Genomic DNA, 26,875 nt, shown 5'->3' on the forward strand with positions numbered 1-26,875 from the left:
GTATGAGACCAAGCGAGTGTGTGAGTGACTGTGTGGCACATAGAGAGTGAATGTGATACAGTGTGAGACAGAGTGTGTGAGAGTGAGAGTCAGAAAGACATTGTATATGAGAGAGAGACTGTGAGCCCTGCCCTCCCAATCCATGCCCATCTGTCCCCTGCCCCCTCCATTCATCCTTTTCCAGCAATTCCCCTCTCTCCCTTAGCCCTGCCCTCCCAATCCATGCCCATCCATGCTCCTCTGTCCCCTGCCCCCTCTATTCATCCCTTTCCAGCAATTCCCCTCTCTCCCTGAGCCCTGCCCTCCCAATCCATGCCCATCCATGCTCCTCTGTCACCTGCCCCCTCCATTCATCCCTATTCAGCAATTCCCCTCTCTCCCTGAGCCCTGCCCTGCAATCCATATCCATCCATGCCCATCTGTCCCCTCCATTCATCCCTATCCAGCAATTGCCCTCTCTCCCTGAGCCCTGCCCTCCCAATCCATGCCCATCCATGCTCCTCTGTCCCCTGCCCCCTCCATTCTTCCCTTTCCAGCAATTCCCCTCTCTCCCTGAGCCCTGCCCTCCCAATCCATGCCCATCCATGCTCCTCTGTCCCCTGCCCCCTCCATTCATCCCTATTCAGCAATTCCCCTCTCTCCCTGAGCCCTGTCCTGCAATCCATATCCATCCATGCCCATCTGTCCCCTCCATTCATCCCTATCCAGGAATTCCCCTCTCTCCCTGATCCCTGCCCTCCCAATCCATGCCCATCCATGCTCCTGTGTCCCCTCCATTCATCCCTTTCCAGCAATTCCCCTCTCTCCCTGAGCCCTGCCCTCCCAATCCATGCCCACACATGCTCCTCTGTCCCCTGCACCCTCCATTCATCCCTTTCCAGCAATTTCCCTCTCTCCCTGAGGGCTGCCCTCCCAATCCATGCCCATCCATGCTCCTCTGTCCCCTGCCCCCTCCATTCTTCCTTTTCCTGCAATTCCCCTCTCTTCCTTCCATGACCCCCCCTCGCATCCATGCTCCTCTCTCTCCCATGTCCCAGCCTGGCCCGCCCTCTTCTTCCCCCCCCCTTCGCATCCATGCCCCCCCTTCACATCCATGCCCCCCCCTTCGCATCCATGCTGTCGTTTTTCTCCTGCCCTCCTGCTCCCATTGTTCAACTTTACTGCCCACCCTCTTCTCTCCCCCCAACATCCCTTTTCTTTTGTTTTTCTTTTTAAATTTATCTCCGTGGTGGCGGTTCCGGCAGCGCAGCGTCAGGGAAGGAGGCGGCGCTCCCGACGTCTAGCCTTCCCTTCGCTGTGTTCCGCCTTCTTCTGACGTCATCCTTGACGTAAGAAGAAGGCGGAACACAGCGAAGGGAAGGCTAGAGACGTCGGGAGCGCCGCCTCCTTCCCTGACGCTGCCGGAACCGCCACCACGGAGGTAAATCTAATATACTAAAACGCACCGTGCGTGGGTGCGATCAGTTTGTTTGTTTTTTTTTCTGGCCTCGCGATCCATTTTTTTTCCCCGCCCTCGACGTCATGACGTTTGACGCGAGGGCGGGGCAGAGACGGCTGGGTGGCTTCACACCACGAATCCACGAACCCTTCAGGAAGCGTTTGAGTGACTTCAGAACGTTGTCTTCAGAACGTTCACGGTGCGTTTTATTATATTAGATGAAAATACATATCCAGACACAGGCAGTTATCTCAAGCTACACAATGCTACATTTTGAGTTGGAAATGTTGAAATGCCTCTATGTTAACATCACAGGATTGTTTCATGTAATATTTTTCTCTACTACAGGAATTAATTTGTACTACGATCCTAATACGAAAATATCACACTAACATGGGCTTCACAAGTACATGCATGGCACATCTTCTATTCTGCTCTACAGCGCTGGAAAGCTGGTTTCAAGCTGCACTCTTGACTCCTCTTTTCTACAACATGTAAGGATGTACATTCATTTGCAATGATATGGAAAATGTCAACAACATGTTATTGTATATGTCATTATCAAACGAAAACAAGTAGAAAAAAACATGAACATTAATGTTTTATAGTTTTCTGATCATAGTACGCCATCTTTCAAGAGTTTGCATACTCTTTGCAATGAAGATACCATTTTGTACATCGTGTGCCATCTTTCAAAAGAGTGAGCATGCAACGACTTTGCAACTTTGCTCCAGGGATGCAAAAAAGGCCAGACGAAAACAAAATAAAACAAACATTCTCAACAATGACACAGGAAACAATATGAAATGAAACTTTTCTTGCTGCTCAGCTTTAACAATTTGGCACTTACATTTAAGCAGCGGTCAGACAGCGGAGATGACCAAGGACCAGGGTCATGTCATTTACTGCATGATTTTATGTCAACTTGTTTATTAACGGTTTTGAAAAAAACAATCATGTGTATGGGTTTAAGTACTTTTCTGTACAAGTGGATTTTTGCATGGTTATTTATGTTTGCAATTTATAATTTAAATAGCAATAATAATAATAAAAAAAACAATCTTGGCTACACCCTGGTCCTTGGTCGTCTTCACTGTTTGACTGCTGCTCTTCTACTTATGGAGATCTGTCCCTCTTTTTCTGCTTATATTAGCCTACTTTTAAGCGACATCTGCATACTTATAATTAGCATGTACATGACAGGTGCAAGTAAAAGTGAAAAGTGAACACTAGTGCTATTCTATAGCTGACGAGTAACTCGCTTACTAACGGATTCTATATAGCGCGCCTAGAGATCCGTGCCAAAATCCAGGTGTATTACGTATCAAAGTGCATAACTTAATTGGCTTAACAAGCTAATCAGCCTTGATAACAGCACTTGACAAGCAATAATCAGCACTAATTGGCAATAATTAGATTTTACACACAACTCGCTAAGCGTATTCTGTAATGAACTGTGCCTAAATTCTAAGCTGCAAAGTTCAAAAGGGGTGTGGCTATGGGCGTTCCAAAATGTACATGTGTTGTTATAGAATATGGCCCTCTGTGTCTTAATCTATGCACCTGGATTTAAGCCACATTTTTGTTGGTGTAAATGGATGCATGTAGTTTTAGGTGTTAGGATATTGACTAAGAGTATTCTATATACCACGCCTAAATCTAGGCACCTCTTATATTTTATACTTAGGTGGAAATGTTTTCCACGCAGATATTTTAGGCACCTTATATTTATTTATTTAGATTTTGCTCACACCTTTTTCAGTAGTAGCTCAAGGTGAGTTACATTCAGGTACTCTGGATATTTCTGTGTCCCAGGAGGGCTCACAATCTAAGTTTGTACCTGAGGCAATGGAGGGTTAAGTGACTTGCCCAAGATCACAAGGAGCAGCAGTGGGATTTGAACTGGCCACCTCTGGATTGCAAGACCGGTGCTCTAACCACTAGGCCATTCCTCCACTCTGGCCCTTAGTGTATAAACACAAGGGGACAATTACAGTACAGGAACATGGGCAGGGCCAACATTTATAGAATACTGTAAGTTATGCACTAAAGTGCCACATTTAGGTGTGTACCTGCTACTGACATAGCACAAATGTGTGTGCCTAAATGTAGTTACGTAAGGCTAGATTATACAAATGGCACCTCAAAAATCGGTACCAAAAAAAGCGCTATTCTATAAGCTGTGCTTAAAGTTAGGCGTGGTTTCTAGGATAGTGCTTATGCCCAGGAATTGCACCTAACTTTAGCCATGGCTGTTTGCACTAACTGAAACGAGGTGCAAATGTATGAGCCAAAATTAGGCACAAATCCCTGATATTCCATAACAATGTGCTAGAAACACCCATGCCCCTCCCATTTCCACGCCCTTTTCATATGGGGGCGTAAATTTACCTGTGTAAAAGCCAATTAAATCTAATGGTGCTAATGAGCTCATTATTCAATTAAATTGCACACACACACAATTTTTTTGACTTATTAAGGGAGAAAGGGCCTGATATTCAGCTGGCGGCAATCAGCAATTTGCTGACTGCCACCAGTGTTAAACCAGGAAATTCAATGCAATAATCAGCACTTAACCAGCTATCTCCAGAAACCTGGGAATTCAATGCCAGTACCTGGAAATGGCCCAGCACTGAATTTCCTGGTTTAACACATAAAGAGCAGACTGACTTTTATACAGTCCTAACTATGGAGTAGCATTGTGGTTAGGGTTACCATATGATGTCCGGATTTACCCAGACAACAGGGCGGGTTTTGCCAATCTGCCTGTCTGTCCAGAAATCCGGACAAATGGGCAGATTGCTAGCCTTCCCTCCCCTTACTTACTACTGCCCTGGTGGTCTAGTGACCTCTTCCGCCTTCGGGGCAGGAAAGAGCCCCCTCTTTCCTGCTCGGAGCGCTGCCCTGCATGCTTCCTTCCTGTTGCTGATCTCGGCGCCGATTCAAAACGGTCACTTCAACTCTCGGCGGCCATTTTGAATCGGCACCAAGATCAGCAACAGGAAGGATGCATGCAGGGCAGCGCTCCGGGCAGGAAAGAGGGGGCTCTTTCCTGCCCCGAAGAGGTCACTAGACCACCAGGGCAGTAGTAAGGTAAGGGGAGGGTTGACGGGGTGTGTGACAGGGGGCGGGATGAGGGTGTGAAAGGGGGTGGGGCAGGGGTATGTGGTGGGGCGGGGCATGCGTCCTCCTTTTTGGGGGACAAAATATGGTAATCCTAATTGTGGTTAGTACAGTGGCCTGAGAAACTGCAGTGGGAATCAAACCCAGATCCCCAGGATCAAAGTTCACTGTATTAACCACTAGGCTACTCCTCCACAGTGAAATTTTGATGCCCAGATGCCTTTCTAGAATAAGTACTCAGCGCACATCATCTAGGCATCTAATGGCACCCAGTGATAAAATTACTCCCTTGACGCAGGAACCTCCATGACAACTGATGGATCATTCTTTCATGTTCAGGGATCCTGCAGATTTCCTACTATTTTAAACTCCTAACACAGTGCATTACCAATATCATTCAACTGCAAGAGCAGAAACGTCCAATAACTATTTTTCAAAAATCAAGGCTACAAAATAGATTATTAATTACCTGTAAAATGTGGCTTCCCAAATGCTGCTCAAACACATCAATGGCAAGGGAACTGGGACTCCTTCTTCTCTGAGCTCCTATAACTAAATATTGAAAAAAAAATATGTGTTACATGGCACACTGTAGTGACAGCTCACATGTGATTCATTCAAACATTATGTCTGCCATTCTGCATAATTCAGTGGAATGGAACACACAAAGACGAGGAGTAAACTTCCATGGGAAAAAAGTGATTCTCTTAAGCCAACATGCAAGTCTTTTCCACGTACTCAGCTCAAGACATTTGTAGACTACAAACACATTTATGTATTTTTCAAACTGTCACGTAAATATTAAACCATTATAGAAACCTGAGCTTCAAAATAATTTATAAATGCAGATGCTTCTCTATTAAAATAATAAGACAAATTGAAATTGTACTCTGGGAAAAATGATTTGATTGGTTAACAGGCCCCACAGCTTTCATTTCTTGAAAAATATATAGGAGGCCATAGATGATGAACGTCAAGGAATATAGCTGTGTTCGATCCAAACTCAGCAGCAGGGGTGGACTGAGAATACTCTGCCCCCCCCCCCCCGCCATGCTACTGCTGCCCCCCCTGCCATGCTGCCCCCCTCCCACCATGTTGCCGCTGCCCCCCCCCCCCCTCCACCTTGAAGGGCCCTGGTGTTCTAGTAGCAGTGGCTTCTTCAGGGGCAGGAAATAAATCCCCTAGTTCCTGCCCACCTGCTGCCACTACTCTGCCTGGCACAGCACCGTATTTACAAAATGGCTGCCAAGACTTCCCATGGTAGTCTCGCCTCTCGTGAGACTATAGCGAGAGGCTTGGCAGCCATTTAGACAGCGGTGCAACCAGGGAGAATAGCGGCAGCCTACACTAGACCACCAGGGCCCCCAGGCACTGCCTGGTTGCCTGAATGGTCAGTCCACCCTTGCACAGCAGAAAGGGAGTACCATGAGATGAGCTCAGGCATCCTACAGTAACATTGAACTTTGTGTGTGTTAACTGTGGGGGCAGAGAATGAACGTTCCTGTGCTAACCAATTAGCGCATCAAAATTACCATGTGTCAACTGGTTAGTACACAGATACCATGTGAGTCCTTACTGCCTACAAAATAGGTGGCGGTAAGTGCTCATGCAGTAATTTTAAGCTTATCCTGTTAATACCACTGAATACCAAAGACTGCTAAACTGAAAGCCAGCTATTTTGTGTGAGGCCCACAGGCAGAGTTGGCACTTCTGCAGTTAAATGTCGATATTCAGCCTTTAACTGCCTAAGTTAAGCAGCCAAATTGGACTGCATAAAACACAGTCTTATCTTTATGTGGTGTCACTTAGATGGTTAAGTTTATTTGTTTTAATTTATTTATTTTGTGGATTTGTTAACCGCCTTTATGAAGAGATTCACCCAAGGTGGTGTATAGCAGGTACAGTTTAACAGCTTAACAATGGTAAAATAACCAAGAATAAACTAAATACAATAAATGAAGTAAACTTGAAAACAGTAAATTGGAACCTAATAATAGAACTACCCTGAAGCAGTATCAAAAATATACACATTTAACAGTACTGGAATTCAAAAATTGGCTTCATAAACTCAAATATTTAATTCCCGGCATTGAATATCTGGGAATACCATTAACGGCAGCTAACAATCATTGCCACAGGCTGATAATCTACCCCATCACTCTCCAGTCTACGCTCTTTAGGTGGACTATTCTACCAAACTGGCACCACTGCAGGAAACATCTTGGATCTAATGCTCATTTTAAGCCAGTTGTTTGGTGGGGCTAATCCCTTAGTGGGATTTGAAATCTCAGTTGAGAATAATATATTTGAACTATAGTCTTATTAAACCAGATATTATGGAACAAGGTGTGGCACGAGTGGCCAGCCATTTAGAACAGGGGTTCTTATTTTCTTGTTTGACACCTCATGATTGACTTATTTTTTTTCTTCCGGGAGTACTACTACTACTACTATAAATCATTTCTATAGCGCTACCAGTCGTATGCAGCACTTCACAATTTAACATGAAGAAAAGACAGTCCCTGCTCAAAAGAGCTTACAATCTAAATCAAGACAGACAGACAGACAGGACAAATAAGGGAAAGGGTAGGACAGACAGATAGGACACAAAGGGAAAGGGACTATTGAAGAGAGGAAGACAAGATAAAGGTTACGAGCAGGTGACAAGTTAGGAATTAAAAGCAGCATCAAACAGGTAGGCCTTTAGCCCGGATTTGAAGGTGGCCAGGATGGAGCTTGACGTAAAGGCTCAGGGAGTCTATTCGTAATTTAATATTTCCTGTATTTCTGATTTCCTTTTCAAGTAAATGCTTAATGTTTATGTTTATTAAAACCTTGATATGACTCGTAGATCACAGCGATTTACACAACAAAAAAGTAATAACATACAGTAATAATAATAAGAACTCCAAATAAAATAGGACAGGAACTTTCAAACCACAAAAGAATACACACAAAACTCTGTGCTCTGAATTCCAGAGAGACCCAACATGTCAGGAGAGCAGCAAGCCTTCAAAAGCAATGGTAAAGAAATGTGTATTTAGTAACAACTTGAATTTACAGAACGAATGTACGCATGCTGACGATTACCACCTGGTTAATGCATGAGACCTTACCGGTAAGCAATGGGTGGCGTTAAGGTCTCAGGCCCAAAATGGACGCATGCCCGATTTTCATTTTGCCACATGTCCATTTTCCGCCAAAAAGAGAGACCTTTTTTGCAGGCTTGCTGAAAAATGAAACTGCGCTCATCCAATACATGTGTACAACAGCGCAGGCCATTTTTCGGCGCACCTTAGTAAAATGACCCTTTTGTAATAATGACATTTCAATCAATACATTTTTTAAAAACCCTCATTCATATAGCTATGTAATTTAAGTTTGGAGAGCAAAGCGGGTGTCATAACTGAATCCGTAAGCAGAATATTGCCACTCTTTGTATAGCTGGCAGCAGTTAGTGGTCTCTATGAGGCCCTTTTAGTAAGGTGCGCCAAAAAATGGTGTGCGCTAGTGTAGGTGCGTGTTTTGGGCGTGTGCAGATCCATTTCAGGACTTTTTAGATTTTTCCACAAAATGGACGTGCAGCAAAATAAAAATTGGCGTGTCCATTTTAGGTCTGAGACCTTACCGCCAGCCACTGACTTAGTGGTAAGGTCTCACGCATTAACCGTGCGGTAATCGTCTACAAGCGTAGAATGACGATTACCACCCGGTTTCTGCCGCGTGCCACAAAATAAAAATTATTTTCCTGTGCGCATAGCGGACATGCATCAAAAATGAAGTTACTGCAAGGGCAACGGGGTATCCGGGTGGTAACTCCAAAATGACGCTTGTTGGGCACACATAGGCGCTTACGCAGCTTAGTAAAAGGGCCCCTATATATATATTCAGTGCCACCACTTCTATGGATAGTGACATAGTAACATAGTAGATGACGGCAGAAAAAGACCTGCATGGTCCATCCAGTCTGCCCAAGACAAACTCATATGTGTATACCTTACCTTGAATTTGTACCTGTCCTTTTCAGGGCACAGACCATATAAGTCTGCCCAGCAGTATTTCCCGCCTCCCAACCACCAGTCCCGCCTCCCATCACCGGCTCTGGTACAGACCGTATAAGTCTGCCCTCCCCTATCCTCGCCTCCCAACCACCACCCCCTCTTCCCCCCACCTGCTCCGCCACCCAATTTCAGCTAAGCTTCTGAGGATCCATTCCTTCTGCACATTTAATATTTAAAACCTGTAGCCAGCATTTGAACAAAAACAGGTTTAAATATAGACCCATCTGGATCCAAATTTAATTTGCAAGGAGAAAAAAGGCAGAACAGGAAAAAAGGGACCTATAACTCATTTTGCATTGTTTTCAAAACTATGTTGGTAAACTGTCTCCGATAATTGAGGACTTCCTTTACTAAAGCTGCGCTAGCGATTCCCGTGCACCAAATGAGGAAGCCCATAGGAACTGAATGGGCTTCCTCTCATTTGCCGCATGCGAATCGCTAGCGCAACTTAGTAAAAGAAGCCCTTCATTTTCTACAGTTTCCACACAAGAAAAATAAATCCTGGAAATAAAAAAAAGTCTGCAAAAAGCAAAGTGTTTTTTTTTTTTAAAGCAACATATTGGTTCAAAATAGTTTGCATGCAGATCCCTCCCTTCCGCCCCCGACCCTTGGCTTCATTCTTAGATATTAAGGACTAAATTCTATAAATGGCACCAAAAGAAATTGGCACTGAAAAAAGAGCTAAGCGCTATTTTATAAGTGGTGCCAATTTGGATCTGGTCCTCGGTGGCATGCAGTGCGTAGTGCAAGAGGTGGCAGTGTTGGGTCCCCTGGGAAATAGTGATCATAACATGATTATGTTTGAACTACTATCTGGGATAAACCCGCATAGGAAATCTACTGTAGCTGCATTTAATTATCGAAAGGGCAACTATAATAAAATGAGGAAAATAGTTACAAACAAACTAAAAGGATCAACTACTAAGGTTATTTCACTAAGGCGTGGATGTTATTCAAAAATACCATCTCGGAAGCCCAGTCCAGATGCATTACATAAGTACACAAAGTACATAAGCACTGCCATACTGGGAAAAGATCAAGGGTCCATCAAGCCCAGCATCCTGTCTCTGACAGCGGCCAATCCAGGCTTCAAGAACCTGGCAAACCCCCTCCCCCCCCCCCCCCCCCAAAATGTAATAATGTTCAATGGACTTTTCCCACATATTTGCAAAGGTGGAAATAAGAGAAAATGACAGCCAGTGTGGTTAAAAGGTGAAGTAAAAGAGGCTATTACAGCCAAAAGATTGTCCTTCAAAGAATGGAGAAAAGATTCAAATGAAGAAAATAAGAAGCAACATAAGCACTGGCAAGTCAGATGTAAAGCATTAATAAAGAAGGCTAAACAAGAATAAGAAGAGAAACTTGCCACAGAGGCTAAAACTCATAATAACAACTTCTTCAGGTACATCAGAAAAAGACAGACTGTGAGGGAATCAATGGGACCGTTAGATCATGAACGAGCAAAAGGGGCATTCAGGGAGGACAAGGCCATAGCGGAGAAACTGAATGAATTCCTTTGCTTCTGTCTTTATGGAAGAAGATGTAAGAGATCTGCCTCTACTAGAAATGGTGTTTATGGGTGATGATGTGGAGGGATTGAAAGAAATCTCGGTGAACCTGGAAGATGTACTGTTCTGGATAGAGTGCATCCAATGGTACTGAAAGAACTCAAGCATGAAATTGCAGTTAGTATATGTAACCTGTCGTTAACATCATCTGTAGCACCTGAAGATTGGAAGGTGGCCAATGTGATGCCAATTTTTAAAAAGGGTTCTAGGGTGAACCGGGGAATTACAGACTGGTAAGCCTGACGTTGGTGCCGGGCAACATAGTGGAAACTATTATAAAGAATAAAATTACAGAACACATAGACAAACATGGTTTAATGGAACAGAGTCAGCATGGGTTCAGCCAAGGGAAGTCTTGCCTCACCCTCCCATGGACGTGCCCCCTTTTTGGACCTGTGTGTAAAGTGCGGATCTCAGCACCTAAATTTACATGCATAATTTCTAACTGTAGCCAATTATCACTGATAATTGATTGTTAGGGCTCACTGGTTGCCTCGCTATTCAATTAAATTGCACACGCAAATTGGGCACATGCCCAAATTCACGTGTGTAATTTTTGGCAACTTTTATAGAACTCAGGGGTAACTGTGGAATTCTATAAGTTCTGCATCCAACCTTTGGTGTAGAAACACGTTCTAATGGATGCAAGGTACAATGAAATGGCAGATCAGCCTAGAAATACACTTACATGCCCAGTTGTAGGATAGCACCTATGCATTTATATGCGCAACGGCAAAGTGGGTGTTCCCATGAGAAGGCAATGAGCAGCTCAGGGGCATTGTGGAAAATTGCCCGCAGTATTATAGAATACATTGACTTGCATGCCAGGATCTACACTTGGTGTCAGTTGGAGCAAGTCCTCGTGCCCACAGCTGGGTGCAGGATTCAGCGACCAAACCTATCCTATAAAGAGAACAGTTTTCGGCCCTATATCTTTGGCTCATTGTCAGAACTGCTCAAGCAAATTGACGTGCGGGTTTTGGGTACCTTTGGGTGTTACCCACCATTTAAACTTGGCCCTTCTTGTTTGGTACTGATCCCGGCAGTCACTCCTTCTGTGGTGACCATCGTTATCCAAGCATAGACTTTGCTATGCCTCCCACCCTTTTCTCTGCTATCTTCTATCCGCCATAAGCAATTTATTGCAGCCTTAACTGATAATCTAAAATCTTTTGGACCAAAAAGAGTGTGTAGATTAAAACTCTATTATATTATGAATCAATCCATGTGTGAACTTCCATGCGCTATTACACACAGACTTTGTCTTTTCAGGGAGAATAAACCCGTCAGTGCTAGCTTCGACTCGTGACAATTATTTCATTTCCTTAATCAACTTAGCTGCGTGTCTTTGAACTCTTTCTAGTTCTGTAATATCCTTTCAGTGGTAAGGTATCCAGAAGTGAACACCATAAATCAAACTAGGCATTACCAGAGCTACAAAGAGAGAGGCAAAATTCCCACTGTCTGTTCTTATTGAAGGAAGCACCCTTCCCTATCCTGCAAGCTGCCACCTAGCATTAGGGAAACACGGTGAGCTTAGTGTCAATCAATACCTCCTGCATAATTTTTAAATATAACTCACTCAAGGCTTCCATATCTTTATCCTTCTGCACTGAAATTCATCGTCTTTACCACATCTGTGTATACATGCCGCAGCCGAGCTACATACCTCCAAAGCATCAGAGTAGTTTTAGTCAGTCTTGTTATTTTAACTTCACATTCTGAGGTTTGTCACTCGAAAAGGCGGAACTACAAATTCTAACGCTCGTGGAGATGAGAACTCGGGACTGATTCAAAGTGCCTATGATAGACTCAAGCTTTCCCCATATAAAAGTGAGCTGGAGCAGTTTGAAACTCTTCTTTTCAGTGACACATTTATGACCCTTGATTTATGCATTATGCGCTTACGTAGGTGATGGGCTGTAATAACAGCTCCTAATTTTACAACTAGAATAAATATAATAAGCAGGACCTTAAAATGTCTGGTAGCCAAGTGAGAACGTCATTCTCATTGTTAAGGGTTCTGGTGTTACAGCAACACTTCTAATTAAGTAGGCCAACTCCAAAAACTACAAGGCTTTGTTTCCCAACAATCCAAATATTCCTGCGTCTGTAAGGTTTATGAGCAAACTATATTTTCATTTATTTACTGACACTGTATTCATTTGCATTCCCGGTTTTGTGATTAGAGCTGTACAATAAAAATGGCAGCCCCCTGTTGTTTTGTAGCAGATAAACATGTTGATTAATTGCTTATAGTATTTTAATGAATATTATCACTGTTGTCTTACCTGTTTTATGCTTTTTAAAATCTACATGTTTGTTAAGAACCCAGTATGGAGTCAGTTTGGGCCCCGACATTTAAGACAAACCTGGCTAAGTATTGCCTAAGAGAGAGAACAACAGTGGGGCTTCCTATTACCCATGATGCACAAGTGTCAACACTGAGAAGATTCCCCCTCCAAATGGCTTCTATGTGCCTCCTTATGTCCTGGGGAGACAGCCACCGTTCAGAGAAGAAACACTTTTCTTGGTGCTTGCATCTATCAACTTCTAACTCTAGAAGGCAGAGGAGCCAGATTTTCAAAATAATTGGGGGGTCTTAAACTTAGATTACCCTCTCCCTACATACAGTGAAGGAGTTTGCTCAATACTGGTGGCACTCAGGCACCCACTGCACTTACATAGTTGTGTTTGCATATCACTCCATGAGGGCCCTTGCTTCAGATGACATTAGTGCTCAGAAAGCAGCAGCAGATTTATCTATTTATTTGTTGCATTTGTATCCCACATTTTCCCACCTATTTGCAGGCTCAATGTGGCTTACATAATGCCGTATTTTTTTTTGTTTGTTTTTTTTTTGTTACATTTGTACCCCACGCTTTCCCACTCATGGCAGGCTCAATGCGGCTTACATGGGGCAATGGAGGGTTAAGTGACTTGCCCAGAGTCACAAGGAGCTGCCTGTGCCTGAAGTGGGAATTGAACTCAGTTCCTCAGTTCCCCAGGACCAAAGTCCACCAACCTAACCACTAGGCCACTCCTCCACTCTAATTGGCATTAGTGTAGAGAGTTCGTTTCTGGCATGAGTAGTAGAGTGGTATAACGATAAAGCTCATTAGTGCCAAAGTACAGTTAAACAATCCAGTGTCGAGCGTTCGGTTTTGTCCCGTTCTGGTATGGGTTTCGTTGTCTGGCATTTAGGATGGATCAATGTGGTAAGCCTTTTCGAACAAGTTGGTTTTTAATAACTTTCGGAAGTTTGTTAGGTCGTGTATTGTTTTGATGGCAGTCGGCCCTGCTTCAGATAACATTAGTGCTCAGAAAGCAGCAGCAGATACCATGTTCTCAAGTGAATAAGTTGCACAGCTCCACACTTAGAGGTCCTTTTACAAAGGCGTGCTGAAAAATGGCTTGGGTTTTGGGATCCATTTTTTTTGCGCGCCTATAAAAAAGGCCTCTCTTTTTTTTTGCCGAAAATGGACATGCGGCAAAATCAAAATTGCTATGTGGCCATTTTGAGTCTGAAACCTTACTGCCAGCCATTGACCTAGCGGTACAGAATCTGGGCGGTAATGACCTATGCGCATCAAATGCCAAAAAAAAATAAAAAATACAGACACGTGTAGCGGACGCGCGCCAAAATTGAAATTACCGAAAGGGCCATGTGGTAACCCCAATTTGGCGTGCGTTTGGCATGTGTAGGCACCTACTCGGCTTAGTAAAAGAGCCCCTTAACAAGTTACCATATGAGTCCTGCCAAACATTTACAGTTACAAAAACCATCAAACCCCCATTCCAATAGCTTCCAATAATTGCCAAGTAGGATTCTAGTAGCTGTATTACTCCTGGAGAAAACGATTCTTTGTAGCTTGTAATTCCATTTACTAAAAATAATTGGAAGATTTTAGAATATTCAAGCTTTTGAGGCTGCATAGGCTCCTGTTTCAGATGAACTACTTGTGCTGCTGATGCTTGCTGTGACCTTGGGTAAGTCATTGTATCGTACCCACATAGGCTGAAAAGACATTGAGGTCAGAAATTTCAACACAGATGCTTGTTAATTTACTAGTTTAGGATGCTATATAAATTTCCAAAAACAATGATGATGTGTTAGTCTCCAAGGCATAATCACTGTGAAGGACAGGAAGGAAAGCATGAGAAATCAGGGCCAAAAAAAAAAAAGAACAGCATTCTGGAAATCCTGGAATATTTTCCTAAAATCATGGAGGGTAATTTTCAAAATAAGTAAGCAGAGGGGATTACCAGTACAGAAATATAGAAATAAGACAAAGGAACTGAAGAAAATGAAGTTTCTATATCTACCTGTAGCCAACTGCACTTCCTTTACCTTATGGGTAATTTTTAATGCCAATTGCGTACCTTTCACAAAAATCACCAAAAACTTCTACAAAATGAATGGGTTAATATTAAGGAGCCCTTTTACAAAGGTACGTTAGGTGCTACCCGTGTGCAGCGCACTCCTAAACAAGACTACCGCCAGGCTATCATGCCCCCTGGTGGTAATTTTAGATTTGGCACGCGGCCATAATGCCTGGATGATTTATTTATTTCCTCCCAAGCGGGCCATTTCTGGTGGTAATCAGCAGTTGGCGCGTGCCGACCAGTCACCGTGCGTGCAGCATATGAGCCCTTACCGCTAGATCAATGGGTGACATTAAGGGCTCATGCTGGTTTTGGACGCACAATGGTTTCAGTTTTACCACATGCCTTTTTCCCGTCCTATTAATAAAAAAGCCCTTTTTTGCAGACATGGTAAAAACTGACCTGGCCCATGCCCAATACATATGCCTATACTACCACAGGCCACATTTTACTGCAGCTCAGTAAAAGGACCCTGTGATTTGACCAGGAGATCCTCCTGCCCTGTAACATTGCTTGTGGCTGCCTATTCGCTGATATTTAGTGGCACTTAACTGGACAGTGCCACTGAATATCAGCATAAATCTGCATTGTCCAATTAGTGTGGGGTGGCCCGTGGGCAGAGCCAATACTTAACCAGTTAGCAGTGAAATTCACTTCAAGTTCTCTCCTCCAGGCCACAGGAATTGAGCCCATACTCTCTCTATCAGGCCCCAGACGTTCCCTCATGCTCTCTCCTTCTGCCTTCTCCAGGCCTTACTTTCCCCTACAGTCCTGAAAGTAATGACTGGATGCAAGAAGCTGAGCATAGTAGCAATCAGGGCCAATCCAAAAGCAACTGGCACCCATGCTCCCACCCCTCACCACACCCCCTTGGAGTAGATCAAGGCCTTATATCCCCCTCATAGTTCAGCACTCTCCTACCCCCCCCCCCCCCCAACAGTCCAGCATCTCCCCTTTCTCTCCTTCTCCTCTGAATCCAGCATCTCCCCCTTTTCCCTTTCTCTTACTGGCCTAGAAGTCTTGGATTGTGTGGTATAGAAATGTTTAGATAGATAGATAGATAGATAGATAGATAGATAGATAGATAGATAGATAGATAGATAGATAGATAGATAGATAGGAGAAAAGTGGATTCAGTGCTGTCATGGGGCCTTCAAGAACGGGCCCACACTCAAGCATTGCTGACATCTCCCTCTGATTGAATTCATTTTGAGGGGGGGGGGGGGGGGGGCAAGAGGCGACAGTGCCTGAGTGTAGGCCTATGCATAGAGGCCCCATGCTGGAGCTTTCCTCTTCAACTCCAGAAGAGAGGAGGTAAGATGCAGTACTCCTGTCCTGCAGCTACAGTCCCCCCAACTCTTGCCACCCTAGGTAGATACTTAGTCCACATTAGCCGATGGGGTGGTCTTGATTGAAAATTTTGGTGGGGGTCATGGCCCCTGTGGCCGCCAGTTCTACAAAAGAATTGCCTCCTTCCTCAGCCTGCATCTAGTCTCCATCCATACAGAGACATACAGTTTGATTGGGTTTAGAGAAGACTGGTCTTCCCTTTAAGAAAATAGCAGGTGGTAATGAATTTTCTCAACCTGAGGCTGAAGAAAAAGTGAATTATGACTTTTACTAATTTATACTGGACTGTCAGTTTTTGGAAGTGGCAGTGTGACAAACCTCAGGGACCAATGGCCTCCCAGCCTTAGCTAGGCCTGTCCCAGAATCCTTTAAGCCATAGGTAGTACAGCAAAGCAAGACAGTACTGCCTTCAGTGAATTATGTGCCCCTGAGTCTTCTCACAGAGAATCCATAGTTAGTGAGAGATACAAAGACCAGGGGTGCTACAAATATTAATATCCATAGGAGTCCTGCAGAAAATGTGACACCCAGGGGCCCTTTCACTAAGCTGCAGTAAGCATTACTGCAGGTTAAAAATTAGTACTGTGGGACACACTCAGGTGTCCCGCAGCAGTTCTGGGATCGGTGCGCACTATGCATACGCTAAAACATAGAATCTATTTTTAACGCTGGGGGCGTGTCTGGGGCAAAGAGTATGCTACATCACCATGTACTAACCAATTAGTGTTTGGTTAGCATGTGAGCCCTTACCACCTACAAAATACATGGCAGTGATGGCTCACATGCTAATGAAGAAATTCGTGTAAGGCCATTAATAGGAAAAATGGAAAATGGGGCCATTTTACTGCCACATTAAAAGTGGCCTCAGCACATGGGAAAGACCTGCACTGGGGACAGCACAGGCCACCTTTTAGCGCTGCTTGGTAAAAGCCTCCCCCCCTCACCTGCCTCAGTCTCCTCACAGTGAATGGATGACTTAGAATGCTCATTAGGAGCTCCTATGACTCCTTGAAATGCTTTGAGATAATAATTTTATTGCCTTTAATTTTCAAAGGCTCCATGCCGCAATTCCTTTAGGAAGCAAGCTGCTGTCACCTTCCTCTGACTTTAGTGCTATGCGAACTGTTAGTGTCACTGTTTCTGCTCTGGGAAGGAAGTATGGCGAATGGGCTTAACATCAAGTCAGAAAAAGCGTAATAGAGTGTCAGGCTATGCTTGCTGGTAAAACTAAGAGATCTACATCTGTTGTCTTGATATTTTGTTCAAAATGATCCCAAAGGCTCATGTTATGACATTTGTAACATCTGCTACAAATGCTGAGGTAAGTCAGGCACAGCCTTATTACTTCCTATCTAATACTCCATCCACAGGGCTTTCATATGTCACTGGCGTATCATGGGGAGCCAGGAAGCATCAAATCTGCATGAACTAAGGTACAAGTTATTATGAACTATTTACTAATTCACAGTTTCTGTTCTATTATAAATGTGCAGTTCTAGTAGCTTGTATTGGCCTGGAGAAAACTGATGTCTTTGTAGGGTCTGACACATTTGGAAAGAACAACAAAAAAAATGTTGCAGTACAGAAGGTACTAATAAGACCACATCCGTACCAGGGGCCAGATGCACTAAACTTAACGAGACAGCAATGTGGTTTTTAAACTGGTTCTAGCCAGTTTAGCGTGCAAGTAGTAAACCGGGACATGCACAAAAGGGTTCTCCGAGCCATTTTCCTGTCACGGTAACAGCTAACGAAAACGGAATGCAAACGAGCTAATTACTATTATAATGTGAATGCGATGCACTACTGTTTCCGACCCCATGCACAAAAGCAGTCCCTACCTTTACCGTGGAAATTTTAACGGGAGGTGTGTACCTGCGGGTTCTTCATTATCACAAGTAGGAGAAGGGGAGAAACAAGCAGGGAAGATGGAGCACACAAAAAAAAAGTATTCCAGCTTACACGCAGCTTCTTTGCATGTATGAAAGCCGTGCCATAAATTTCTTTTTCAAATTACATTTTACTTGCAAGAAATTGGGGGGGGGGGGGGGAGAGTACCAAAATATAACGCATAAAAGTAATGGTGACTTACCAAAATGCAAGGAAGACAAGGGTCCATCAAAGAAACAGTGTCTGTGGGAAACGGGCTTGGTTCCACCCCCAGCTGTTCCTGCTGCTTCCTTCTACTACTACTACTACTATTTAGCATTTCTATAGCGCTACAAGGCATACGCAGCGCTGCACAAACATAGAAGAAAGACAGTCCCTGCTCAAAGAGCTTACAATCTATTGGCTGGCTGATATCCTAGAACGCCCATCTCCCTGAAGATGGACTCTCATTGGCTGGCTGCTGTCCCAACTCCTCCTCCCTGTGGGACTTCCCTGATGACATCACTTTAGAGCAGTGAACTGATTGGATCTGAACTTCCTGGTGTCCCCCTTCATAGAGAGGGGCTAAACCAATTGGACAGCATCAGCCTGGGATGTCCTGCCCACTCATTACTGGAGGGGCACACAAGGAAGTTTGGATCCAATCAGTTCACAGCTCTAAAGTGATGTCATCAGGGAAGTCCTACAGGGAGAAGGACTTGGGACAGCAGCCAGCCAATGAGAGTCCATCTTCAGGGAGATGGGTGTTCTAGGATGTCAGCCAGCCAATAGAACGAAGCAGCAGGAACAGCTGGGGGTGGAACCAAGCCCTGATGCTGCTGATTCTTCACCAGGGTTGCCAGATGGGCGGTTTTCCGCAACCCGCCGCGGGAAACTTTTGCCCGCGGCGGGTTGCAGTTTTTTGGGCTTGTTTTTTTTTTGTGTGGGTTTTGGGCGGTTTTTTTGGCCGGCGGGGGGTGGGGCTAACGGCGACAGAGGCGGGGTTTGGTGACGTATTGGGCGGGGCGATGACGGTGGGGCTGATGACGGAAGGGGTAGGGTTGATGACGGTGGGGGCGGGGGTGATGACGGAAGGGGCGGGGGTGGGGGTGATGACGGAAGTGGCGGGGGTGATGACGTCGGGGGTGGGGTGTGTGCGGTTTTTGGGCGGGTTTTGGGCTGTTTTGGGTGGGAATTTTTTTAATATGGCAACACTGTTCTTCACAGAAGAGCAGAGAGCAGCAGAGAGGTTTTTCTCACTTTTTCCCAGCACCGGGAGGCAGGAAACTGCAATACAGGTATGCCCATCCAAAAAAAAAAAGCACTTTTCTGTTTGTCAAAAAACCAAAAGGGAAAATCTACTGCTATCATACACGTAGCTTGTCTGTGTGTATGAGAGCCGTCTGTAGCATGCGCAGAGCAGCCATGCATAGCAATTGACTGTTCTGCGCATGCTCAACTCACTGACTTGCTTCCCCCATATCGCATGGAAATGAGCTGGGTCGCAAAAGCAACGAGCAGCTCATTTGCATGTGATTTTCTTTGTGAATCCTTCTGTGTTTCTAAATCGGTAAATTTTTACCAATTTGGAAACGCAGATGGATCCTTAACGGGACCTTTGTGCATCCTGTCCCTGGTCTGGAAAAGGGACCAATGTGGTCTTAAATGCTTATGTAGTATAAAGCCCAGTTTTGCATATACTCCCTCATTCCATAATAAGTCACTTACATTTATATGACAATTGTACCTGTAAGGATTTATAGGTGAGTCTGAGAGGTGTTTACCTATAAATCCTCCTAGAATCAAGCATATATAGTAGAGATGTGGTTCTGAGGTTTTTCTCCTCCCCTCAGTTGTTTATTGCCTAGTCACCAACTCTAGACAACGAGCATGTGTTTTTCTTTCACATCGACATTCACTTGCATTTAATACAGGGAGAGGTTTGGGGGGGATTTGTAACGTTTGTTTCTTTTCTATCCACTATTGTTTATTCAGTTTAGTTATGGTTTATTAAACCATAACAAAAATACAATATCCACAGAGGGAAAAGGGCAAATATCAAAATCATTCAAACAACCCTGCTCAACCTGCTGATATACATGTGACCACTACACAAAACCAAATAAAGTGCAAACCCCCCCCCCCCAAAAAAAAAACCAGCACAGATGAGAGAAAAGATGAAAAAAGAAGGAAAAAGGCAAAGAGAGAAGCCTCAAAGCTAAATGCCCCCTCTAAGGCAAAGTCTCAACAACAGCGACTACTGCGGAAACTATCACCAGCCCACTTCCTGACGCTAACACAAACTAGCTTATTTTCGAAAGGGAAGGACGCCCATCTTCCAACACAAATCGGGAGATGGGCGTCCTTCACCCGAGGTCGCCCAAATCAGCATAATCGATAGCTAACTTTTTGCGTCCTCAACTGCTTTCCGTCGTGGGGACAACCAAAGTTCACAGGGGCGTGTCAGCAGTGTACCAAAGGCGGGACAGGGGCGTGGTTAAGAGATGGGCGTCCTAGGCCAATAATGGAAAAAAGAAGGGCGTCCCACATGAGCATTTGGTCGACTTTATTTGGTCCCTTTTTTTTTCACGACCAAGCCTCGAAAAAAGGTGCCCGAACTGACCAGATGACCACTGGAGGGAATGGGGGATGACCTCCCCTTACTCCCCCAGTGGTCACCAACCTGGGGGATGACCTCCCCTTACTCTCCCAGTGGTCACCAATCCCCTCCCACCAAAAAAAAACATTAAAAAACATTTCTCCAGCCTCTATGCCAGCCTCAAATGTCATACCTAGCTCCATCACAGCAGTATGCAGGTCCCTGGAGCAGTTTTTAGTGGGTGCAGTGCACTTCAGGCAGGCGGCCCCAGGCCCATCCCCCCACCTGTTACACTTGTGGTGGTAAATGTGAGCCCTCCAAAACCCACCCGAAACCCACTGTACCCACATGTAGGTGCCCCCCTTCATCCCTAAGGGCTATGGTAGTGGTGTACAGTTGTGGGGAGTGGGTTTGGGGGGGCTCAGCACCCAAGGTAAGGGAGCGATATACCTGGCAGCAATTTATGAAGTCCACTGCAATGCCCCCTAGGGTGCCCAGTTGGTGTCCTGGCATGTCAGGGGGACCAGTGCACTACGAATGCTGGCTCCTCCCACGACCAAAAGGCTTGCATTTGGTCGTTTCTGAGATGGACGTCCTCTTTTTCCATTATCTCGGAAAATCAGAAACTGCCAAGTCTAGGGACGACCATCTCTAAGGACGACCTAAATTTCAAAATTTGGGCGTCCCCGACCGTATTATCGAAATGCAAGATGGACATCAATCTTGTTTCGATAATACGGGTTTCCCTGCCCCTTCACCGGGACGCCCTGCGAGGACATCCTCAGGAAAACTTGGGCGCCCCTTTCGATTATGCCCCTCATAGGCACCTCTATGTGTCTTTTGATTATTGATTTAAAAATATTTCTGCCTGGTCTTACAGCATTTTGCATAAACCATGGTAACCCTTTAGATTTAGTTTTCAGCAATAATCTCTACAAATTCAAAAGAAAGGAAAACTGAACGGCTTTTTATTTCTACTTTTCCCCTGTTTGGAACCTTTGAAGAAAGATTCGGCCTTTAACTTGAAGTGGCAAGCTAGCAATGAAGTCTTTTGTGGGGAAACAAAGCAACTTAGGACAGAAATTTCAAGCTTGAAGGCATCTGATTACTTCATGCACAAACTTAAGCTGGAGTAAACCTTAAATAAACTCCTGCTACAGAAAAAAAGAGAGAGAAAAAAATGTAACACCTGATTTGTGTCATTACATTGAAACACCATGTAAAAGGACAGAAATAAGCATAGAAGGATTGTTTTGACATTCTGGGAAAGTTATCAGATTAATTAGTCAATCCAAAATGTCATTAGCTACCATGCAGCTGTCATGTTTGAGTCCAAATGCATGAGAAATTAGTTCAGTCGAGACTACATAAGCTTGCTTTATGCACATATAAGCAGATCTGTTGTTGTCTTTATCCAAAGATAAACAGATGAAAGTAATTCCATAATAAGTGATAGTTGGACTTTTGAGTGTGCATCGTTTATGTTGAGAATCCAGTTACAATAGCAGTCCATAAGCATGTGAAATGACAGTGTTATTAAGCTATTATCAATATTCCCTCTTTTTTGTGTGAGTGCATGTGGGTGTACTGTATACATTGCTGTTGGATCATGATTTCAGTAGTGAGCAGAAGTGGGTGGAAGGCTCCGTCCTCACCCCCCTCACATTTTCTCTCAGTTTATTTATTTACTCACCAGGTTTACATTATTGATGTCAAGGACAAGTTTTGCCGCTACGGCGATCTGCAGCCCAGAGTTTTTTTATTCTACAGAAGCCATACAGCTATACCCCTCTTGGTTAAGCTATCAGCCATAGCACAAGAGATCCAACTGACCCCTGATGCAGGCCTTGGTGCCGAAACACGGCCGTGTCTGGTCATTTTTAAGCTGTTGCTATTAAAGACTTCCTGATATCCTCTTTGAGCTGTCCTCACTTTCTTGTCCATTGTGTATATAATTCTGCACGGGTGTGTATGTGGGAATGTGCCCTCATCGTGTGCCGTTTCTCTTCAACTTACAGGTTCTTCACTCTATCTGAGCTCTTCCCTACCCTTCAGCCCACCTGCTACCCCCATATCACAACAGCCTGACTCATACTTTCCCAGCCACCTCACACACACACTCCCGATGCTGACACAATCACTGAGGTGGCAATGATCAAATGTAGACACGGGCGCTAGAAGCCATTAGGGCTGTACTAGTGCCCACATTGACCAACGCAGAATGATAGAGAGGTCTAGCGCAGCAAACAATCAGTGCGCCAGGCAGGGGAGTAGCCAGACTTCGGTGGGAGGGGGTCCAGAGCCCGAGTTGAGGGGGCACATATTAGCCCCCCCCCCCGGTGCCACCGACCCCCCCGCCATTGCTGACCCCCCCCACCGCCACCGCCACCACCACCACCAACGTTGACCCCCCCCCGCCGATGACCCTCTCGACCCCCCTTCCTGCCGCCAACCCTCCCCCGCCGCCACCGTCGCCTACTTTGCTGGCGGGGGACCCCAACCCCCACCAGCCGAGGTTCTCTTCTTCAGACTCAGAAACAGAACGAAGCCATACGCCGGAAGAAGAGGACCTCGGCTGGCGGGGGTTGGGGTCCCCCGCCAGCAAAGTAGGCGACGGCGACAGTGGGTTGGCGGCGGGAGGGGGGGTCGAGAGGGTCGTTGGCAGGGGGGTCCAGGGCCAAATCTACAGGGGCCCAGGCCCCCGTGGCCCCACATAGCTAAGCCACTGGCGCCAGGCCTTAGCACAGATAGCATGCAAATTTAGTTAGTTCATTTAAATGAGCCCATTTTCTATTCCTCCCCAATGATCAGAAAAGAGCGCCCGAAACAATGGTGCCTTACTGCTGTAAAAAAATAACTCCAGATCCGAGCAGGCGTTAGGGTGTTGGAAGAGAGGATTTCCCATGATTCACATGCTTCTCTCATGCTTCCTTCTGCAAAATCTACCAGTTTTGATTGCTTTTGGAAGCAGAAGGAAGCCCATGCAAGCCCTTGAGCACTGGTTGTGAAAAACAGCAGACCCAAATGTGAAGCACACATTGGTGTTAAAGCTGCCATGCTTAAAAAAAAAAAAAAAAACAGAGCACACATTGGCATCCGTTATTTGCATCTAAATATAAGCATCCGGAAAAAAATTTTTTTTAATGCTTATATTTAGGCTGCAGAAAACAAGCGCCCATGTGTGCTTCACGTTCGGGTTTTATCAGGCTTGTGCACAGGAATTGAGTTTACCGCAGAACTCCTACACACATGTGCCAATCCTCCACCGAACTCCCTTATGCTCAAAGCTATGAGCATGCCTATATTTGCATCTCATTAGCTTTGAGCATTGTCCTTTAAACGTCATATCGAAAATGCCCCTCCGCATGACCTAATTAACATCTGTTTGAGGAAATACAATTTGCAGCCATCTTTGATGCACACATTGTTTCCCTCTGAACCTTCTGTGCACATTAACATGCGCGCTAGTCCACCGCTAATTGACCAACGCCGGCGTTAGGTTTTGAGCATCAGCCCATTTGAGGGATAACACCTAATCCTATAGCAACATTACTGGTTTTATGTGTTTGCAAAATCCTGCATCTAAATGTGTGGGAGTGCCTCAGGTAGAAACTTTTGGATCATTTGCATTGCGTTTTCGTTAGCTGCTACCATGATAGGAAAATGGCCTTTAGTGCAGGGACAGAGTTTACTACTTACTCGTTAATGGCTCATTAAGTTTAGTGCATCTGGCCCTGAGACTGTTACACCTTTGGAGACAAGAAAATAGCTACTATACCTGAATGTAACTCACCTTTAACTACCCCTAAAAAGGTGTGAGCTAAATCCAAACTAATAAGTACCTGCAAAAGATCTTGTGTCAGGAAGAGATTATTTTTCCCAACTTGTTATCCAACCATGTGCTGGAAGAAGAGATATCACAAGGTCTCTCTCTGTAATCACTTCTAGGAGGGAAGCTAGCTTGATAAGAATATTATTGGGGAATGGGTAATTTTGCTATGAGAGGTGACAGAACGTTTGAAAAAGCTCTCGGAGCAGATGGGAGGAATAGCCACACTGATGTGTAAAAATAATGCTTCTCCTTCCTTACACATCATTTTTGCCATTGCTATTATGATTTGTTTAGATTTAACTCGTGAGTTTTCATTGGTAGCTCAAGGCGAGTTACATTCAGGTCCAGTAGAGCACTATTTCCCAAGTCTGGTCCTAGAGTACCCATTGCCAGTCACGTTTTCAGGATATCCACAATGACTATGCATAAAAGAGATCTGCATATAATGGAGTCAGTGTATGCCAATCTAGTCCATGCATATTTATTGTGGATATCCTGAAAACCTGACTGGCAAGGGGTATTCCAGGATTGAACTTGGGAAACACTGCAGTAGAGCAGGGCTTCTAAACCCAGTCCTCGGGGCACACACAAGCTAGTCAGGTTTTCAGGATATCCACAGTGAACATGCAGGAGATAGATTTGCATGCCAAGGAGGTAGTGAATGCAAATCTATCTCCTGCATATTCACTGTGGATATCCTGAAAACCTCACTGGCTGAGTGCACCCCAGGGACTGGGTTCAGAATCCATGCAGTAGAGCTCCTCGCCTCCAGAGGGCTTACTATAATTTACTAATGTGCATAAAAGTGTTAACACACATTAATATAACTTAATACATGTTATTTAATACAAGCCTCATTATTCTCACTGAAGTCTGTTTACTAAGGAGCCCTTTTACTACACCACATTAAGGGGGAGTTGCATGGGTGGGGAATGGGCACGGAGGATTTATCCAGCTGGTGCATTCTGATGAGTGCAGGCTAACTGGATAACATGGACTTAATGTAGGAGCACTTAGCACCTTCTAAATAGGAATAACCTTTCCTCATATGGAAGCAGTTCCATCCCCTTAATCATTTTGGTCGCTCTTCTTTGAATCTTTTCTAATTCAGCTGTGTCTTTTTTGAGATACAGCGACCAGAACTGAATGCAATACTCAAGGTGAGGTCGCACCATGGTGAGATACAGAGGCACTGTAATATTCTTGGTCTTATTTTAAATCCCTTTCCTAATAATTGCTAGCATCCTGTTTGCTTTTTTGACCACCGCCACACACTGGGCAGATTTCAGCATATTGTCTACAATGACACCTAGATCTTTTTCTTGAGTGCTGACTCCTAAGGTGGATCCTAGCATCAGGTAACTATGATTTGGAATTTTCTTCCCAATGTGCATCACTTTGTATTCGTTCACCTTTAAATTTCATCTGCTATTTTGATGCCCAGTCTTCCTGCAATTTTTCACAATCCACATGTGTTTTGACAACTTTGAATACTTTTGTGTCATCTGCAAATTTAAACACCTCACTCATCATTCTGTTTTCCAGATCATTTATAAATATGTTATATAGCACTGGTTCCAGTATAGATCCCTGCAACACTCCACTATTCACCCTCCTTCATTGAGAAAAATGGCCATTTAACCCTACCCTCCGCTTTCTGTCCAATAACCAATTCCTAATCCACAGAAGGACATTGCCTCCTATTCCCGTGACTTTTTCTCAGGAATCTCTCTTGACAAACTCTGTCAAATGCTTTCTGAAAATTTAGATACACTACATCAACCAGTTTACCTTATGCAACCATTGAATTACAGATCTGAGCGATTCCATCTTTAAACCTAGAACAAAATGAAATTCCCTCTTGATCTTAATAACATAAGGAAGTAGCTTGAATAAGTCCTAGGAATCTTCCCATGGGAGCCACTTAAATTATTGCTTGAATTTAAAGTGAATATGGAATAAAATTAAAATGTTCTTGCATTTCTTTAAATTATAGACTAAAACAAAAATGGAAACTTTTGAAGGTTGATGAGATTACCATTCGAAACAACTTCTATTAAGCATCTGAGATGTTAATTACCTAAATGTCACCAACTGTCCTAATAGAACCATCTAGGAAAACATAACACTGTCACTGCTGTGATTTCCAGGTATTCTTTCCTTGGAAGAATGGCTTCCTTTTGAAGTGTAATGGCACAGGTTTGACTTCTAAATAGGGGGAAAATCTCTTCCTTTTGAAAATCTCTTTTGTTGACATTTAAGAGGTTGAGCTCTTTGGTTCGGCTTATCTTAAAAAGGGACTGCTTTCTTGACTTATATTGTTCCTCTACCTGATAAAGTTGAGGATTGAAAAAAAGATATTCACTACCTATGAACTAAATAGTAAGTGAGTTTTAGTTGAATAATCTGCAGAAAAATGTTTATTTATTTATTTATTAGGGTTTATTTACCGCCTTTTTGAAGTAATTCACTCAAGGTGGTGTACAGTAAGAAATAGATCAAACATGGGCAATAGGCAAATAGAGCAGTAAAAATATTCAAAATCAATACAAAGTGTGGCATGGTATACTATTTACAATGTCAACACAATATGTAATAGAACATTGTAATTGATAGTGAAGGGTAAAGCAAAGATGTAACACTTATAGA

General features: G+C 44.2%; 1 protein-coding gene across 1 annotated transcript in view; it reads right to left on the reverse strand.

Moving 5' to 3' along the window:
- The window catches only part of NPAS3 (neuronal PAS domain protein 3), a 1,265,871-nt gene that overhangs the window by 887,653 nt on the left and 351,343 nt on the right, over positions 1-26,875 (reverse strand). The window contains exon 4 of the mRNA XM_030213689.1: positions 5,031-5,113. Within this exon, the coding sequence (XP_030069549.1) occupies positions 5,031-5,113 (83 nt within the window). The remainder of the gene's footprint in view (positions 1-5,030; positions 5,114-26,875) is intronic.

Source organism: Microcaecilia unicolor, chromosome 9 (genome assembly GCF_901765095.1).
Source record: "Microcaecilia unicolor chromosome 9, aMicUni1.1, whole genome shotgun sequence".
Classification (NCBI taxonomy): Eukaryota; Metazoa; Chordata; class Amphibia; order Gymnophiona; family Siphonopidae; genus Microcaecilia; species Microcaecilia unicolor.